Source organism: Palaemon carinicauda, chromosome 21 (genome assembly GCF_036898095.1).
Source record: "Palaemon carinicauda isolate YSFRI2023 chromosome 21, ASM3689809v2, whole genome shotgun sequence".
In the NCBI taxonomy this organism is placed as follows: domain Eukaryota; kingdom Metazoa; phylum Arthropoda; class Malacostraca; order Decapoda; family Palaemonidae; genus Palaemon; species Palaemon carinicauda.
Window position 1 is genome coordinate 81716819 of NC_090745.1, and position 19908 is coordinate 81736726.

A 19908-nucleotide genomic window follows, 5' to 3' on the forward strand; every position below is an offset into this window, starting at 1 on the left:
TAGCTGGATTCAGAAATAAGGCGTTTGGAGCGTTGTATTTCATTTCCCATAATCAATGATTTTACAATCTCCATCAAACCAAAAAAAGAAAAAAAAAAAGGAAAAAAAATTAAATCTTGCAATGTGAAGCATGCTTCCATGAATAAGTAGAGCCATTCAGATTTTTTTTTATACAATGTATGATCCATTCCTTTACCATTATTCCAGTTAACGAAAATATCTTGGTTGATTTCAAAGCAAACGGGAAAATCTTTCTACAGAGCACTTGAGGTATATGAAGGACTATAAAATATGTTTCAACTATATCGAGCCAGACAATTGTCGGTACATGGATCCTTAAGGAAGCAAATATATATATCTCTCTCTCTCTCTCTCTAATGTCGAAATAATCTGATGTAGCTGTTAACGGATAGAATTATTTAGCTGCGACACTCCAATACTTTTTATATGACTTTGCGGATTCATGATATATATATATATATATATATGTATATATATATATATATATATATATATATATATATATATATATATATATATATGTGTGTGTGTGTGTGTTCAGTATTTGCAGGGGATATTGGAAACGTCAAATGATAATACAGAATCTTAACATGGCAAATTGAGTTGTAACTTTTGTATGCTTTTGCTAACAAAGGCAGCCCTTTACTGTCTTTGATTCGCTAAGGTTTGAGAAGGCTCCACCCATTTTGTTGAAGTAGTAAGAAAAGCAACAACTAGTTTGTTTTGTCATGGGAACACTAGAGACATCCGACGAAAAATTTCCTTCGAGTGTCTGCTTTCTTTTGATTCTAACTGTAAATGTCAATCCAGTATTATACCTGTTATTGCTCCCCTTATATTCTATCTATATATACAAAGCTGATCAATTTTCAATATTGGGTGGTGAAGGTGAGCAGACAATAAGACTTAGCACAACAAAGTGTTAAAGTAATTCTTAGTTCAGACCCAATTTCTTTAAAGTTTTGACAGACTTACCCCCTAAGCTTCTCTGTATGCTTTAATAACTTCAATTCTTTTATGTCAAAATCATCTTACTACATTATTCTTACTCCTTTTCTCTTTTCTCTCATCATTTACTTAATGTGACGATAAAAGAAATATTGAAAGTAGGAAGAAGGTAAACACATTTTAACTTGAACTATGGATTCTTGGAAAGGTCCAATTACACAAAGATGATACTTCTCCTTAATTCCTAATTTAATCAAATCCTACTGAGCAAATGTATTTTTCCTGAGAAAACTCACTAATAACTATAACTACTGTCATAAAATTAAATAAAGTCAACATACTAACATACAAGCTTACCTGACCAACGCTGCTGGAGTCCGCAATAACAAAGTAGCCGAAGAGACCGCTGTCAGTGTAGTTGGCATTAAGAGCAGATGCAGAGCCTGCACCACCTGAGGCTGCTACAGCTTTAGCAAGAACACTGGATGCATTGCCTCCCCACTTGATGTGAGGTCCAGTTCCAAGAATTTGCTGAGCAATTGCTAAAGCTGCAGCATCGCTACTTCCCAAGCTGAAAATAATACAAATTTTTATTACAACAACAATAATAATATTTTGGGAGTACACCCGCCTTCAAACATGTTTCATTAAAAGTAATTGCTGCCACAGAAGCATTAATTTCATAATTACCTTTTTTATTGTTCTAATTATTTTTTTCTCTTCATTACAGTATGAAGAAGGCATGCGCATCGTTACCCTCGCTAGTACGTATGGTCGTAACCAATCTACGATTGGTACAATTATCAATTATAAGGAAGCCATTAAAGCAAGTAAAGTCTTCTAAAGGCATGACTGTCCTTACCAGTGGAAAGACCTCAATCAACAATGAGATGGAGAGACTCCTCCTTCTGTGGATTAAAGACAAGGAAATCGATGGTGATACACTCACGCAATCGGTAATTTCGCACAAGGCGAGCGCCATCTTTGCCGATCCCGTGAAAGCCCAGAGACACTGCGGATGCCAAGGAACGTCGCAGCAAGCCCCCCAAGAGTTCAAGGCTTCTCATGGGTGGTTTGATCGCTTTAGGAAGAGGACTGGTATTCACTCAGTCGTCAGGCATGGAGAGGCGGCCAGTTCTGACAAGAAAGCAGCGGATGAATTCATCAAGAAGTTTGAGAACGTAATTTCCAGAGAACGCTACATTCCTCAGCAAGAGTTCAACTGCGATGAAACTGGCCTTTTCTGGAAGAAAATGCCCCACCGTACATACATCACAGCTGAAGAAAGGAAACTTCCTGGCCATAAACCGATGAAGGACAGACTTACGCTCGCATTTTGTGCAAATGCCAGTGGGGACCTAAAAATTAAGCCCCTACTTTTATACCACTCAGAAAATCCTCGTGCCTTCAAGGCACAAAATATCACGAAGGAGAGGCTCTCGGTATTTTGGAAGTCTAATGCTAAGGCCTGGGTCACGAGGACCATATTTATTGAGTGGATAAACGTCTGCTTCGGTCCTGCTGTCAAGAACTATTTAGAAGAGAACGATCTTCCTCTCAAATGTCTCCTAGTACTGGACAATGCCCCTGCTCACCCTCCTGGCCTCGAGGACATCATTCATCCTGACTTCTCCTTCATTAAGGTTCTCTATCTGCCACCAAACACCACCCCTCTCCTCCAGCCTATGGACAAGCAAGTGATTGCCAACTTCAAGAAGCTTTACACGACGCATCTGTTCAAAAGATGCTTCGAAGTGACCGAAAGCACTCAACTCACCCTTCGTGAATTTTGGAAGGGGCATTTTGACATCGTTCAATGCCTGAAGATGATCGACACAGCTTGGAATGAGGTTTCACGGCGCACTTTGAACTCCTCATGGAAGAAACTGTGGCCAGCTGTTGTAGCAGAACGAGACTGAAGGTTTCGATCCCTCAACCGAACACGAGGCCGTTGATGATCCTTCCCATGAGGGTGATGTTGAGGAAATAATTTCAATCGGGAGGTCCATGGGGCTTGTTCTCGATGAGGCTGCAACCATAACCTTATCGAGGAGCACAGGGAGGAGCTTACGATTGAAGACTTAAAGGAGTTGGAGGCAATGCAGTTGACCATCATTCAAGAAGAGCACAGCTCTAGTGGTGGCGAGGACGGGGGGGAGACTGAAGAAACGACATCGTCAGAAATAAGGGAAGCTATCGGTTGGTATGAAAACCTTACAAGTTTCACTGAAAAGAAACACCCAGAAAAACTTCACACAAGTCGTTTTATGCAGTGTGTTAATGACAAGTGTATGAGTCATTTTAGAAATATGTTGAGGAATCGTCAGAAACAGGCTTCTTTGGATATATATTTCTACAAAAGAGAAGTGTCAGAAAGCAAAGACAATAATAGTGATTCTAACAAAAAAGCTAAAAAAGAGTAATTTTTTAAGTTCTAAAAAAAAAAAAAAATAAAAAAAAAAAATAAAAAAAAAGCATTTTTAATTTTAAGTGTTTAATAGTAAGAATAAATTTATTATTAAGTGTACATAACATAATCAGCATTGATACGTTTTTATATCTACCGTCTTCCCCCTCTGCCTCCACCCACTACCAGCTCAAGTCACGTCACTCCAAAGGTAAATAAAATTTAATTTTTCCTTTACAGTACTGTACAGTATATAATTTTTATCTATCCTGTACATGTTATCTAATTATATACTGTACAATACATGTATATTATATATAAGTATACTGAAGTACAGTGCTTACTATACTACTGTATTGTATTTTGTTACATACTAATTTTCAATGTTTTTACCAGGGGTTTTTCACGTATTAGCTATTCTATTACCCGCCATACGACATTTTCACCATACGATACCAACTCCAGAACGGATTAATGTCGTATGGCGGGGGCCTACTGTGTGCCTATTTGAGGAAACATTCCATATCAACAATGAAATCAATTTTTATCAATGAGTCTTCAGCTGACAAAATGTAAACATTAAGTTGTGGTTACGTTCTAGGCAACCTTTATCTTTCTCTTTCTCTAATCATTTGTTAATTTCAATGGTAGTGTTAATGATGATAGTAATATTAGGATTAGCATAATTTTTCAATAAAAATCCACCATGATTCAAATTACCCTCGCTTTCTCCAATCTAACACAATTTTCTATGTTACATTAAACATTATAGCAGTAACACAATGTTTGATAATGTTTAATTTAAAACAGGTATAGTACTTTTTTTTTTGCTGGTATGTCAGATCATTTTTTGGAAGGAAAATTCGTTATTATTATTACTATTATTATTACTTGCTAAGCTACAACCCTAGTTGGAAAAGAAGGATACTATAAGTCCAGGGGCTCCGGCAGGGAAAATAGCCCAGTGAGGAAAGGAAACAAGGAAGAATAAAATATTTTAAGAACAGTCACATTAAGATATCTCCTATATAAACTGTAAAAAATTTAATAAAACAAGGAGAAAAAAGATAAAATAGTGTGCTCATGCTCGAGTGTACCTGCAAGCAACAGAACTCTAACCCAAGACAGTGGAAGACCATGGTAGAGAGGCTATGGCACTACCCAAGACTAGAGAACAATGGTTTGATTTTGGAGTGTCCTTCTCCTAGAAGAGAGGCTTACCATAGCTAAAGAGTCTCTTCTACCCTTACCTAGAGGAAAGTGGCCACTGAACAATGATAGTGCAGTAACCCCTTAGGTGAAGAAGAATTGTTTGGTAATCTCAGTGTTGTCAGGTGTATGAGGACAGAGGAGAATATGTAAAGAATAGGCCAGACTATTCGGTGTATGTGCAGGTAAAGGGAAAATGAACTGTAACCAGAGAGAAGAATCCAATGCAGTACTGTCTGGCCATCAAAGGACCCCAAAGCTCTCTAGCGGTAGTATCTCAACGGGTGGATGGTGCCCTGGCCAACCTACTACCAACAAAAAAAGAGTGGGGGAATAGAGTGGGGAGATGTAAAAGGGAGGTAATGAAGGTTAAAGAGTTAATAAAACCAGAGGTATAAAGTGAATATCAAGAAAGGTTGGAAATGGCATATGACAGAATGAAAGTGAGAGAAACTGGTGATTTAGAGGTGGTGTGAAATTTAGGAAAAGGAAATATTGCTGGGATTGCAAGTGATGTGTGGCAAGAGGATTGTTGGAGGCAGTAAGAGGAAGGGTAGTGAATGGTGGAATGGAGTGAAGAGAGAAAAAAAAAAAGATGGCATTTGAAGAATGGCTGCAGAGTAGTGTAGAGAAGTATGAAAGATATAGAGAGAAAAATGTGGAAGTTAACCGTTAAGTAGCTTAGGCAAAGAGGGTGGCTGACTGGAGGTGGGGTCAGGGTTTGGGTCATTTTAAGACGAAGTTTTGTAAAGAAGAGAAGAGAGTAAGGAAGGGTGGTTCGAGAATTGAAGAGACAGTGAAAGATGGAAATGGAAGGTTGTTAAAAGGAGAGGAGGCAAGGAAAAGGTGGGTGGAATATTTTGAAAGTTTACTGAATGTTGAGGATAATAGGGAGGCAGATATAATAGCTGTTGCAGGTGTTGAGGTGCCAGTGATGGGAGAGGAGAATGAGAGAGAGACTACAAGAGAGGAAGTGAGGAGAGCACTAGATGAAACGAGAGTAGGAAAAGCACCTGGTATGGATGGTGTATGGACTGAGATGTTAAAGGAAGGGGGTGTGACTGTACTTGAATGGTTGGTGAGATTGTTTAATGTGTGTTTTATGTTGTCAATGGTACCAGTAGACTGGGTATGTGTGTGTATTGTACCACTATATAAAGGTAAGGGAGATGTGCATGAGTACAGTATTGTAATTCAAGGGGTATTAGTTTGCTGAGTGTGGTTGGCAAAGTGTATGGTAGTGATAATTAATAGAATTATGTAAAAACGAGAGAACGCAATTTTAATAGTACAGGGGGGTTTTAGAAGAGGTAGGGGATGTATGAATCAGATTTTTATGGTTAGGCAGATATGCAAGAAATATTTAGCAAAAGGCAAGGAGGTGTATGTTGCGTTTATGGATCTAGAGAAAGCGGATGATAAGAGTTGATAGGGAAACGATGTGGAATGTGATGAGGTTATATGGAATTGGTGGAAGGTTGTTGCAAGCAGTGAAGTTTCTACGTAGGCAGTAAAGCAAGTGTTAGGATAGGAAATGAAGTGAACGAGTGGTTCCCTGTGAGAGTGGGGCTGAGACAGGGATGTGTGATGTTGCCATGGTAGTTGGCTGAGACAGGGATGTGTGATGTTGCCATGGTAGTTGGCTGAGACAGGGATGTGTGATGTTGCCATGGTAGTTGGCTGAGACAGGGATGTGTGATGTTGCCATGGTAGTTGGCTGAGACAGGGATGTGTGATGTCACCATGGTTGTTCAATTTGTTTGTTGATGGAGTGGTGAGAGAGATGAATGCTCGAGTGCTTGGTCGAGGAGTGAAACTGAGACGAGAGTGATCATGAATAGGAAGTAAATCAGTTGTTGTTCGCAGATGATACTGTACTGGTTGCAGTTTTCCCGTTTTGCAATGTGTATAGGAATCTTTAGGGAACCGGTAAGTAATGTATTTGTAATAACACTATTTACTAAAAGTTCTTAACATCATTAGTTATTAATTGGATGTGTAAATGAATTCATTCCTTCGTAATATTTGGTGATGAAACGTAAACAACAGAGAGGTTTCCGTTTTAGGCAGCCTGTTTAGGAAAATTATAATATAAAATCACATTAATTTCATTTATTTTGAAAGCTGCAAGGAAAAAGTAAAGAAAACAACATTGGTAATAAAAAAATCATTACATAATCAATAATTGGTAAGATATCTGTTGCTACAAAAATTGACGTAAAACAAATGTGTAAAAGCTTTTGCTTGTTTGTTTGTTACGATCGGAGATGAACACAAAACAAAACGATGGTTTCCGTTTTAAGTGGCATGTTTAGGATAAGCATGATATGAAATCATCTTTATATAGTTAATTTTGGATTTCAAATAACACAGCAAAAGCTAGCCTATACACTGATAGTTTTGCATCACCAGTCATCTATATGAAAATTTTATTAAAATTTGTCCTAATTTTAGGTAGTCTTATGTGTGGATATATACGGTATTTACATCCATCAGGGTGTAATTTCAAACTTTTCCAGTTATTAAAACTTTAAAATCTTTTAAATGTTTTATTTATTCATAAGAACAACTTCATATTACAAAAAATTCAGTATAGTACATATAAAGTAGTGTATTAAAAATGGGTAGTTAAAGAGTTGACTGAGTAAGATGCTGTCTGCCTTGGCCATAATGAAGTATTCCCTGTGTGTGTTTTGAAATTAGTGATTTTTCCAGTTCTGCGAGGCCATGGATCGATCAAATTCTCGCATAATTGGGGAACCAACTGTAGTATAAGAGTTATGGTAATTGGACAGTATTCATCAGGGCTAGAGCTACCACAAGCACATGTACCTAATGGAATAACATTACCAGTTCTCTAACAAGTGCAAAAATAACTTCTTGCTAACTTACAAAAAATAAGACACTAGGAGCTAAGAAATAGCCTCCTCTACAAAACACAAAGTGCCTGGAATCATGGTTCCCAAAAAGCACGAATTTCCAATGTGTGTAGAATTTTGCGGCATGTGGATTCCAGCTATGTAGAGCTCATGTGCGTCAATCATAAAGATAGTGAGTGTGAAATCGGGCATGATCACATCCCAGGTACATGCTTGGACAGGCGAGTGTTAATATTCATAACCCAATGAGTGCAGTGAACGCAAGCTGACAGAAAGCCTTCTTATATGCGGCAATGGTTGGAAGGACTATGTCTAATGAGACTCGTTGTGCCCTGTTGGCATAATGATGGCATGTGGCGGCCGCAAGTGGTCGTCAGGAAGCAAGTGCGAACAAGTGAGAAGTCATGTCCAGAGAAGTGAGCGAAAACTGTAGAACTCATACAGGAGAGCAAGTAGAAGCTGGTGCAAGTAAGCGAATCCTTGAAGTCCAAGAAATATGCGCTATAAGGAGTGTACTCTATCAAGGGCATGTATGTACAAGAGGATGTTCTAAGTTTGCTGAATAAGGGCTAAAAGGATCACAAGCACCATAAGTAGTCCAAGCACAAGCGAGTGCTCAAAACCTAAAGAAATTAACATCTACATGAAGGTGTCGAGGGCAAGATCGATGTCTCTTGTAGGGTCAGAAGATCTTTCTGTCATGAACCTGAAGCGTGCAGATTCCAGTGTTTGTAGAGTCCAGATGCACATAGACACTTGATGAGCGCTGTTTCCTTGCTAGAAAGGAAACTGACTTTGAGACGAGGTCAGTACCAATGTTTCATCCCTAGAGACAACTCTCACCATTTACTATTCTTCTAAGAGAGAAAGCACACACAAAGGAAAAGGAGGGTGGCACCCTTCAAACCCAACCAACAGAGCGTAGAGTACCCAGAAACCTTTCGAGGTTCTGATACAAGACATTCTCTCCCACAGAGCGAGCAGCAGTAGGATTGAAGCAATACCATTCCTATTGATCGGCATCCTGGACTTCAAAATGAAGAAATCGGCAGAGGAAAGGGAAGAACGAACTTGAAGCTCACCTTATAAGGGTTTACCGCGGGAAAGCTGCTCATCCTGGAATGGGAAGACAATGACAAGAAGGAGGGCGCCAGCCATTCCCTTTATTCTGTAGCTGTAAACTCCATCCTCTGGTCCAATGTCTTAGATAAATCCCTTTCCTAAGTTAAGTTGATGTCATCATCACCATAACGAGGGAAGAAACGGTAAACAGTAAAGTTGCCCAGCAGAAAGTGAACATCGGGAAATTGTACGACAACTGTTACACAGCTACTATAATCAGGAAGCAAAGTGCAAACCCTTCGTCATCCCTGAACACCCTCGCACACAACAATGTCACCAAAAACTATTATATAAAATAAAATTAATAAAGAAAAAAATGCAGGGAGCATGTTTTGTTTGTACTGTTTGGCTGCTAAAAAAGTGGAGTTCAGTGGACTTGTCGGGTAGGTGGGACTTCTCTGCCAGCAGGCAGTAACCACCACCACCACCTCTTAAAAAGTTTTAAAAGTTGTACCCATCTTTACTTAAACCATATAGTACTATGTACTATTAAATGACAAAGGTTTGTATTCATGTAGGAACAAACTTGATTATATTTCATAAACATTCATTTTCTTATCTACTTATCAAATTAATATTCTTTATCAATGAGGTCCTTGACATCAACCCTTAGCAGTACAGGCAGTCCAAGAGTTATGACAATTCACCATTATGAACGGACTCTCATAACAAACTTAAAAAATATCTTTGACTCAATTTAAGAGTAACAACGTTTGGTTTGTTGATGAGACAAACTACTAGACACGGAGAGCAACTAATGACTTGGTGTAGTGCAATAAGTATCACTTTAGCATTATTCACCATCTTTGTTTACAATACACATTTGGGATTTTGATACTTTTTTTGTTTGTCTGGTTAGGCGTAAGGGAGACTTCTGATGGCAGTGGGCAGGCCAACCACAGGAATAGAGGTCAGGAATTATAATGCGTATTACTTATTGCCAACTAGTACTGTATAAGTATAGGTACACTACTGTACTGAATAGGGCTCTGTACTGTACATGTCTTTTTATGTATAGGATAAGAGTAATTTATGAATAGTTAGGGATTGTTTTCACTCTTTTAAAGTAAATTTTACATATACAACATGTACATATTGTATGTTCAGTATGCATGCATGTACATACAGTATGGTATGTTATGTATATAAATCCAACATACAATAAAAATTGACTTCTGATGCATTGTAAGAACAGATCTTGTTCATAACCCGAGGACCTCCCTGCAAAAACATTAACATTTAAAACCACAACACCAACATATAATGTAATAACTATACTGCATATTACCTGGCACCTTGGCCTGCAACAGCCACAACAGTTACAGCAGCTCCATTTTCTTGTCTAATCTCCCCCCCACCAAATACAGAAGAGTTTACAATACCAGCATCAGAGCCAACACTTAGGCCTTTGGCAAATGATACTAAAGCATCATGATCAACACCAAGACCAACAATTGCCATTCTGCTTGATGTATGAGTGGATGCCACAAATCCTTGCATCTGTAAGAAATTGCAGAAAATGAGATATGCTGTGCAATATAAAAATTATCAAAGTATTATAGGATGGCAAATATGGAAGTAATTTGTACTGTACTTTTCTTAACAATACAAACCTGGAGTTCTTTACATAGGAGAAGAAATCAACACAAGCTGACATGCGGCTATAACAACCGCTCCAGTTGTTACTTGTGGTAGCGGGGAGAAGCACCAGTTCCCCGCTCACCCATACCTTCTTTACTTTGATGCAGATGGGACTTAATCCTGGGGGTTAAGTGATGGTGGGTTAAGTGATGGTGGGTAAAGTATGTGTGAACAACTCCAAGTTTGTATTGTTAGGAAAAATAGAAATTACTTTCAAATTTGTCATTTGTTTCTACAAAAAATACAAACATTAGGACACTCGCACTTTGGTGGGTACAAGTCCCTTTAACAGACAAACTTCAAAACCAGGATTGCTGCATCTGACCATGATAATGCAGGGGATGAGCATTCTTCCACCTGGTAAACCAGTTGACAGGATCTTAAGAAGCTGTGCCCCAAGAAAGGAGAAGATGAAGAAAAGATCAGACATTCTTTTTCATTCATCCCAGACTAACACGGTAACCTCTGCCCTCAGACAACTGCTAACAGTCCTGTGAGGACCTAAGGTAGCTATAACACTTGCAGCGGAGCTACCACAAGGTCTATCAAGAATGTGTCCAGGGACCTGTACGTTACGTCTTGCAGGTAGTGGGCAGTGAAGGTAGACTGTCTTCTTCCATACACCCACTTGTAGAACCTACATCAAGGAAATTTTCTCAAAACGCAAATATATACATGAACCCCTAAACTTGAGAGCTCTGGGTCCTAGCCCTTGCTGTTGAAGGGGGAGGAAGGATTGATGGCTCGGTCAATGATGCCTGATCCATGAGGAGATGTTGTTTCTCGTAACCATTCTCTTGACCCTGCCCGAGCTCTTGAGTTTGTTTGATAGAGCCGTAGCCCTCTCAAAAGCCACAAAAGCAGTTGCTCACAATCATTCATTACCTCCTGAAGACTAGAAATCTGGAAGGAACCGAACCTAAGATTGGAAACCCCTGATTTTGAATCATGGCAACGAACTTAGGGACGAAGCTGAACGTAACCTGTCCCCATCCCCTTGAATGGGCAACCTCATAGGCAAGACCATGCAATTCACTTACCATCTAGGTGGAGGCTAAGGCGAAAAGACCATTTTCAACATGAGATCACAGCCTGGTGTAAAGGCTTGTAAGTGAATCTTTCTAGGAAAGAAGGACTTTCACCACACTACGAAGAGGTGAACTCACTTTCAACTCCGGACAAGCCTGTTCAAAACTCAGTATAAGCATGGACAGCTCTAGGCCTTCCAGTCTAAAACTTGGCTTAAGTACGAGTGATAGCCTTTACTGCCAAGACTGAGCAGTTTTCTCCTCTCCGAGATAAAAAAAAAATCCAACAATTAGAGGTACAGTTAGTCCTCGTTTAGCGACGGTAATTTGTTCCAGAAACTGTCGATAAACGAATTCGTCGTTAAATAAATCTCACGATTGTAAAAACCTAGGTTAGGCCATTTCGTCATCATTCGGCAATATGGTCTTTTACTTTTTTCCTCTTTTAAAGATTAAAGCCTTATTTACTGTTTTAGTATTATATTAAAGTCTTATTTGATATTTTAGTCATAAATTTCAAGATTTTAAAAACCTAGGTTAGGCTAGATTATCGGAAGTGAATGGGCCTAGCCATTTCATCATCATTTGACAATACGTACGGTAGTGTACTACCGTACGTGCAGTTCATGTTTAAAGCTTTATACACTATTCAATTTTTAGTTCAATATTAAGCCTTCATATTTACTAGACATTATTGTGTTTAATTGTGATTTATCAAACCACGTTTATATTCTCTTTTTCAATTTCTTGAGCATATCAATAATCAACAAATACTTTTAATTTACTTTTGGTTGGCATCAGCTGATCTCAGGGTCACGCTGCTATATTACGATTATACGCACATATAGTACGAATAACACTGATTTATAAAATTTTCTTAACCTTCGACATCTCTTCATAATGAATATTACATCAATGCCAATATATTATAGGGTGTCACATTTTCCATACAGTTCATTTATAGACCTTATAATTATTAGTTATACACACACACACACTCACTCACTCTCTCTCTCTCTCTCTCTCTCTCTCTCTCTCTCTCTCTCTCTCTCTCACATATTATGAAAGTGTATGAAAGGGTAATAAAAAAGAAAATAATGAATCATTTGGTTAAAAATAATATGTTTAATATAGGTCAACAAAGTTTTGTGCCCGGAAAAAGTACAGAAACATAACTGATAGCACACTATGAAAACATATACAAAAACATGATAAATGAAAAAGACACAGATGTAATCTGTCTAGATTTTGCAAAAGCCTTTGTCAAGGTAGACCATAATATATTAGAGAAAAAAATGAGAAAGCATAATATTGTGGGAAAGATAGGAAAATGGGTAAAAGAATTTCTAGAAAACAGATAGTGGTTGCAAATGATGAGAAATCAGATGAAGCTCAGGTAATATCTGGCATGCCACAAGGTACGGTATTAGCTGCACTACTGTTTGTTATTATGATCTCAGACATAGACTGTGATGTTAAAAACTGTAGTGAGAAGTTTCGCTCGCCGATGACACAAGAATAAGTAAAGAAATTACTTGTGATGAAGATAGGAACTCACTACAAAGAGATCTAAACAAAATATATGAATGGGCGGAGATAAATAGGATGGCATTTAACTCCGGAAAATTTGAATCGATAAACTATGGAGACAAAGAAGGAATGGTATGTGCATACAGGGGACTTAATAACGAGACAATCACAAACAAGGAAGCAATTAAAGACCTTGGTGTAATGTTAAACAGGAATATGTTATGCAACGACCAAATAGCAACACTGTTGGCTAAATGTAAAGCAAAAATGGTTATGATATTCACACTTTAAAACAAGAAAAGCTGAACACATGATAATGCTTTACAAAACTTATGTACGTAGTACACTCGAGTACTGCAATGTGATATGGTACCCACACTACCAAAAGGATATTGCACAAATAGTGTGTGTACAAAGGTCCTATACTGCTAGAATAGAAGTTAAGGACCTTGACTACTGGGAAAGACTGCTATTTTTAAAACTATACAGTCTAGAAAGGAGAAGAGAATGCTACATGATGATACAAGCATGGAAGCAAATAGAAGGAATTACTGAAAACATCATGGAGCTAAAAATATCAGAAAGAGCAAGCAGAGGTAGATTAATAGTGCCCAAAACCATACCAGGAAAACCAAGGAAGGCGTACAGGACATTAATCCACTACGCACCAGCATCGATAATGCAGCGACTATTTAATGCGCAGCCAGCTCATCTAAGAAACATCAGGAGTGAGTGTAGATGGGTTTAAGAATAAGCTCGATAAATACCTAAGATGCATCCCAGACCATCCACGACTGGAAGATGCAAAATACACCGGAAGATGCATTAGCAACTCTCTGGTGGATATACGAGGTGCCTCACACTGAGGGACCTGGGGGAACCCAAACATAACAAATTTCGAAATAATTTGTATTTTTCCTAACATACAAACCTGGAGCTATTTATAATAGGGTATTACTTTTGGCGCAGCTGAAAGACAAGCCATGATAATTTTAATGAGGGATAACTACCCCATCCGCTAGTTAGCGGGTGGGGGGTGGGGTAGACTGGCTACCCCGCTCACTCACACTTCTCGGCTGAGTAACCACTTTGCTTTATGGCAGGACTTCTTGGGGGACAAGGTGGCGGGCCAATTTGTATAAATAGCTCCAGGTTTGTATGTTAGGAAAAATAAAAATTATTTCCAAATTTGTTATTTGTTCCGACACAAATACAAACCTTCGCTATTTATAATGGGGTGACTTACTCTTAGGAGGGAGGAAGTCCTCACCAACTGGTCTTGGTCATGACCCGGGGTCCTCTCTATTTTGATCTATGATCGAAAGTAGAAGGGACCCTACCCTCGCTAAAATCAAGTGCCGATATGAGGTAATGCACTGATAGCGGCCAGCAGAAGCTTGTGTGTGAGTGGAACTAACAGTGTGGCTTGTCTTAAACATAGGAACTCAATGCATAACCTAATGTTCTTAAAGACTTGCCCAATACCTTCTCTCTAAAAGGTATTGGGGATGTAACAAAGTATTTTTCTATACTTAGGAGGCACAAGGGAAATGGGTCTTACCTGCAGCGAGATGAGGTCAGTTATGCTGAGGCTTGCAGAGCTGTTTTCCCCAGAGGGGAGAAGGTGATAGGAAGAAAGGAGCCAGGCATTCTTACTCATTCACCCCAGACTAATCCGGGTAGCCTCAGCCCTCCAACCTCTGCTACTTGTCCATCAAGGAGCCTGAGGTGTTTAGACCATTTGTTGTGCGACCGCCACAGGACCAATGGAAAAGGTCTCCATGTTCTTGTGGGTTACGTCTTTTGCAGGTAGTGGGTCATGAAGGTCGATTGACGCTTCCACGTGCCCACTTAAAGTATCTGCACCACAGAGTAGTTTTTTGAACGCCAGGGACGTAGCAGCGCCAGTGACGTTACGAGCTCTGGGTCTAGGATGGAGGAGAGTCTAGATTAAGAATAACCTCAATTGCCTTCCGATCCCAGAGGGGAAGGAAAACATCGAGGTTCTCCTCTTGACCTTCCCCGTGCTGGTCAACAGTGCCAACACACGGGGGCGAGCTGGTATTGTTCTTATAAGATAACCATACAGACTCCTCTCTGGGTAAAACCCCAGTTGATGGGTTTCCGGTTACCAAACGAACACTCTTTATTCGAAATGGGCTGCACCTAGGGTACAGCACACTCGGATTTGAGTCTTGGCAATCCACTCAGGGACGCCGCTGAGGATTACTTCTTCCAGTCTCCTAGGGTAGGAGACATCAGAGGTTGGATCATAAAACACACTAACTCTCTTGGTCAAAAGCCCAAGTGAGTAAAAAGGGCGTCTTCCGTGTAAGGAAGCGATCTGCTGCTGGGCCTAAGGTTCGTAGAGAGGGGTTTTCAGAGAATGAAGGACCCGAACCGCGTTCTCAGGGGGAGGCTGAGATCCGATGGGGACAAGTTTTCTCAAACTTGCATAAGTAAAGGCACCGATGGGAGAGAATCCCCTTCCACGACATCAGTCACAAAGGACCGAACACTTCACCTGAAAGACTGACGCTGAAAGGTGTCTGAGGTGCCTAGACATCTTTTCCGTAATCTGTTGCGAAAGGCCTCTCTGAGAAGGGTGGTGTAGGATCGTCCCAGGCAAGAAGTCGAAGCAAAGCTACAGCTTCGGAAAGCGTTAACATGTGGTTGCTTGGAAGATCGTGCCGTGAAGAAAGATCCCTCGGAACTCCGTCAGGAGCTGTAGAGGGTCCGGGAACCATTCTGTTGGTTGCCATAACAAAGCTATTGGAGCTCCGTCAGGGGCTGCAGAAGGTCTGGGAACCATTCTGCGGGATGCCATAGCGAAGCTATTGGAGTCATTGATAAGATCCTGCTTATCCTGACTTGGCTGAGGACTTTTTCACCACTGCGAATGGGGGGGAAAAAAAAGGCACACCTCTAGGCGGCCCCACCGATCTTGGAATACATCTTGTTTGAGGTCCTGGGGAACGGTCGAGTGGGGGCCTGAAGATCAGGACCGCTGCGAGCATAACCACAGTCGGGGACCCCACAGAGTTTAGACTTTGTTGGGTACAAGATGATTCCAAGACACTAGGAGCCCACTATCTGGGTGGTTTTACAAGCACATCCCTATATCATGAATGACGCGAGCAGATGGGGGCAACTAGTTGTCCTCTGTCCATCTAAGGCTTCGTACTGCTAGATGATTCTCTAAGAGAGGTGAATGCTAGTACCTTTCTGAATCGGACCAACTGACGAGGATGGAATGGTATGGCATATGCCCCCCCCCCCCCCCCTTCTCTCTCTTTTGATGCATTATAGAGAGCATCAGGTCCAGAGGGAAGACGAGAAGTCAGACCTCTTTGCGGAAGCTCTCGTCTGCCACCCATCATCCGCGGATTGTCCAGCGGTGAGGGGGAGGGAGTGCTTAGCAATAAACACACCTTGAGATGATGTCGAGACGTGTAACCAATTGCACGTTCTTGCAACGAAGGGGAACAGCCTGTTCTCCCTCCAACTGCCACTAATCCAGTGTGGTTGGCCGAAAAAGACCGATACCAAAGGGTAAACAAGTTAATCAGTACAGCTTATGATATAATAGCGAATCTCCATAGAGATCGCTTTCTGGACAAGAGACTGTACGGTAATCACCGAACGCATCCAACCAAACCCAAGAGGGGATTGAGACGTATCTTCAATCTATTGTTGGGTGGGTAAAGAGCATAATTGTACTACTGAGTAGTAACACCGAACTGTGCGCATGATAAGTATACATGCGTAGTTCGACTTGAAAGTCGTGTCCGGAACTTAGTTGGAGAACGTTGGAAACGGCCGTAACAGAGGTTTCTCCTTCTTAGGACAGAAACGTTCGTACTTCTCTGTCTCCGATCGGTAAACTAGCATTTATATTAAACATTCCCTACTAGGGAAGAGAAATGCTTCTGAAAAGTTTCCAACAAAAGCCTTTGTAGGAGACTAGGACTTCCGATTGGGAGAAAGGAAAAAATGCCTATAAGGAGACAGAACGTAAATGCCGTATGTCTGGTTACAGAAAAGTAGCCAAGTAATGTACTGAATAACCTGGTTTCAGTAAGGGATATAAATATATAACTTAATAGAATGGAGTTCTAATTGGAAGATGTATATAGCCCTTATTGGCAGAAAGATCGCTTGCACGCATATATGTACTTGTCCATTTGCGCTAGCGCATGCGTATTCTCTACCTCCAGGAAACGTTTGCAATGAATCCGGTTGTGGGAATAATGTATGTGCGACGAATCGCAACATTAATGCCGAAAGAATTTTGATCGTTGACTAACTGTAATATTTTCTTGAATGAGAGCGAACATGTTCTCAAACAAAAATATACAGTTATACAGGCGATCATATCCCCTTTGGTTTACCCCTACTCTTTATATGAGGGGCTAGCCAGTGTTCATTACACAGAAACGGATGTCTGTTTACGTGTGGGAGAGGTTTGAAACATTCGTAACGTAATGAAAAGATGCCCACGCTGTTGCTATCGTTCTTTAACGTCAGCTAACAATGTTCCTTCGGGACTAATTGTTCGAAACAATAACCCCGTAAGGAAAGAATAGAAATTCTCGGAAGACTATCATGTAAAAGGCAAGTCGTTATACCCAGGGTACAATGACGGGGGAGGCTGCCTCCATCAAACGGTAGAACCGAGTTTAAGACCATAACCTCGCGGTTTTGTCTTGGTTAGAGTGCATGCTCCGGGAAGGCTTACGACCTTCAAGAAGTTTTAACACCCACTGAAGTTTTGTAAAAAACTTCTCAAGAACGAGTCTCCCGAAAAAGGGTGAAGTCTCGTATGTGGGGGTTTGCTTCAAGAATGCCAGACATAATTGCCATCGACCGCTTACCAAGAGGTTGACATCGAACGCTATCTTGATAGTGAGAAAACTACCATCTAATTCAGGCAAGGCCTGCCAGGGGAAATGAACTGCAATGTAAAGCATTTTCATTCCCCGCTCATTTCCATCTGCTAACCCAACCATTCGAAGTGGGAAGGTGGAGGAAAGATGACGGTGGTTCGTTCGAAAACGAAAGGATCGGTGCTGGCGAAACTAGGCTAGCTGATATAGTAATTAGCTGGGAGAGTAGAGTGACGTATCATGTCACACGTTTGGAAGACTACTCCCGTCGAGGGGGGGTCGACCATAGAGTTTTCAGAAAACTGAATCGTGGAAACACAGATATTCGGATGGGAACCTAGGGGTTCAGAATCAATTTGTGAATTCCTTTCTCACGACCATAAGGGATGTTGTGCCGAGACCCCGCTGGAACTCTGTCGCTGATTCCTGATGGAATTCCAGGAATCGTGTTACGTGACCAGGACCCAAAGGAACTGTGTCATAGTTACCTGTAGAGATTCGTAAACCCTTAGGCAGCAGGCATCCCTCTGTCATCAGAGTAAAACTCTTGATGACGATGGGCGCGCGCGAACAATTCACGGGACGAGAGTTCGAAAACTGTCATGAGAGTAAACCTCTTGTGCACTCGTGAACACTTGGCGCAACGAGAGTCCGAAAACTCTGTCACATAAGTATGGCTATGGTCACGAGGGCGCAACGAGAGTCCGAAAACTCTGTCACATAAGTATGGCTATGGTCACGAGGACCCAAAGGTTCAGTGTGAACTGCGTTGTGAGACCCCGAAGGGTCATAAGAGTTGTTCGTGCACTTCAACTGATTGCGTGCGAGCCAATATGGTCGTGCGCGCGTGCCAATACGTTCGTGCACTCCAATCCAATCGTGTGCGTGTGCCAATATGGTCGTGCGCTCCTATCCGATCGTGTGTGCCAAAATGGTCGTGCATGCGCGCCAATTTGGTCTTGCGCTATTACGCCAAACTGATGGTAGGCAGAAGGGAGCTCGTGCGCGTACCTATGAGGTTGTTGGCGCCCCTGGCGCGCATAAGGTTGCTTGCGCGCAGTGTGTTGTTGCCGCGCATGGCGCACCACTGGATGTTCGAGCGCATAGCGAGCAACAGGATGTTCGAGCGCATGGAGAGCAACAGGATGTTCGCGCATATGGCGAGCAACAGGATGTTCGCGCATATGGCGCGCCAAGGATGAACCCGCGGGCCATGATCGCCATTTTGCTTGCACTTGCCAAGACGGTCGTGCACGCCAAGTTGGTCGTGCACGCCGATTTGGTCGAGCGCGCTAATTTGGCCGTGCGCGCGCGAGCTCTCAGGTTGGTGAGAGAACTCACTACTACACTCACCCGAAGGTTCCCGATAGCTTGTGTTATATGAGCGCGAACGATCAACACAACGAGAGTTTGGAAACTCTCTGTCATAAAAAGAATGACTCAGGTCACGAGAACCCGAAAGATCAGCGTGAACTGTGTTGCGCGAACCCGAAGGGTCAGCGCAACAAGAAACCGCAGTTTCCCAGTCACTAAACACCGAAGTGTCGGAGTGACTAAAGTTACGAGAGCCCAAGGGTTCTGCGTAACTAATGTTACAAGACCCCGAAAGGTCAGCGTAACGAGAAACCGAAGTTTCCTTGTCACAAAACACCGAAGTGTCAGTGACTAAAGTTACGAGAGCCCTAGGGTTCAACGTAACTGAAGTTACGGGACCCAGAAGGGTCAGCGTAACGAGAAACCGCTGTTTCCCTGTCACAACACCGGAGTGTTAGAGTGACCAAAGTTACGAAAGCCAAGGGCTCAGCGTAACTAATGTTACGAGACCCAGGCTCAGCGTAACTAATGTTACGAGACCCCGAAGGGTCAGCGCAACGAGACACTGAAGTTTCCCTGTCACAAAAAAACGAAGTGTCAGAGTGACTAAAGTTACGAGAGCCCAACGGTTCTGCATAACTAATGTTACGAGACCACAATTGATCAGCATAACGAGGAATCGAGGTTCCTCTGTCAAGAGACCCCGAAAGGTCGGCGTGATTGATGGCACACGTTCCCGAAGGCTCAATGTTACCATCGTTACGAAAGCCCGAAGGTTCAGCGTAACTGAAACCCGAAGGTTTCAAGGGGAGTCCCAAAGGACTCCTACTGTCATGAGAACCAGCAGGATCAACATGTGGTTACTCAGCCGAGAGGTGTGAGTGAGCGGGTTACCCAGTCTACCCCACCCCCACCCGCTAACT

General features: G+C 41.5%; 1 protein-coding gene across 1 annotated transcript in view; it reads right to left on the reverse strand.

Annotated features, from left to right (window-relative positions):
- Positions 1–19908, reverse strand: part of LOC137615015 (cytochrome b-c1 complex subunit 2, mitochondrial-like) — a gene marked incomplete at its 5' end in the record, with an annotated part of 72490 nt that overhangs the window by 15338 nt on the left and 37244 nt on the right. The window contains 2 exons of the mRNA XM_068344649.1: positions 1327–1540; positions 9875–10086. Coding sequence (XP_068200750.1) covers positions 1327–1540; positions 9875–10086 — 426 coding nt within the window. The remainder of the gene's footprint in view (positions 1–1326; positions 1541–9874; positions 10087–19908) is intronic.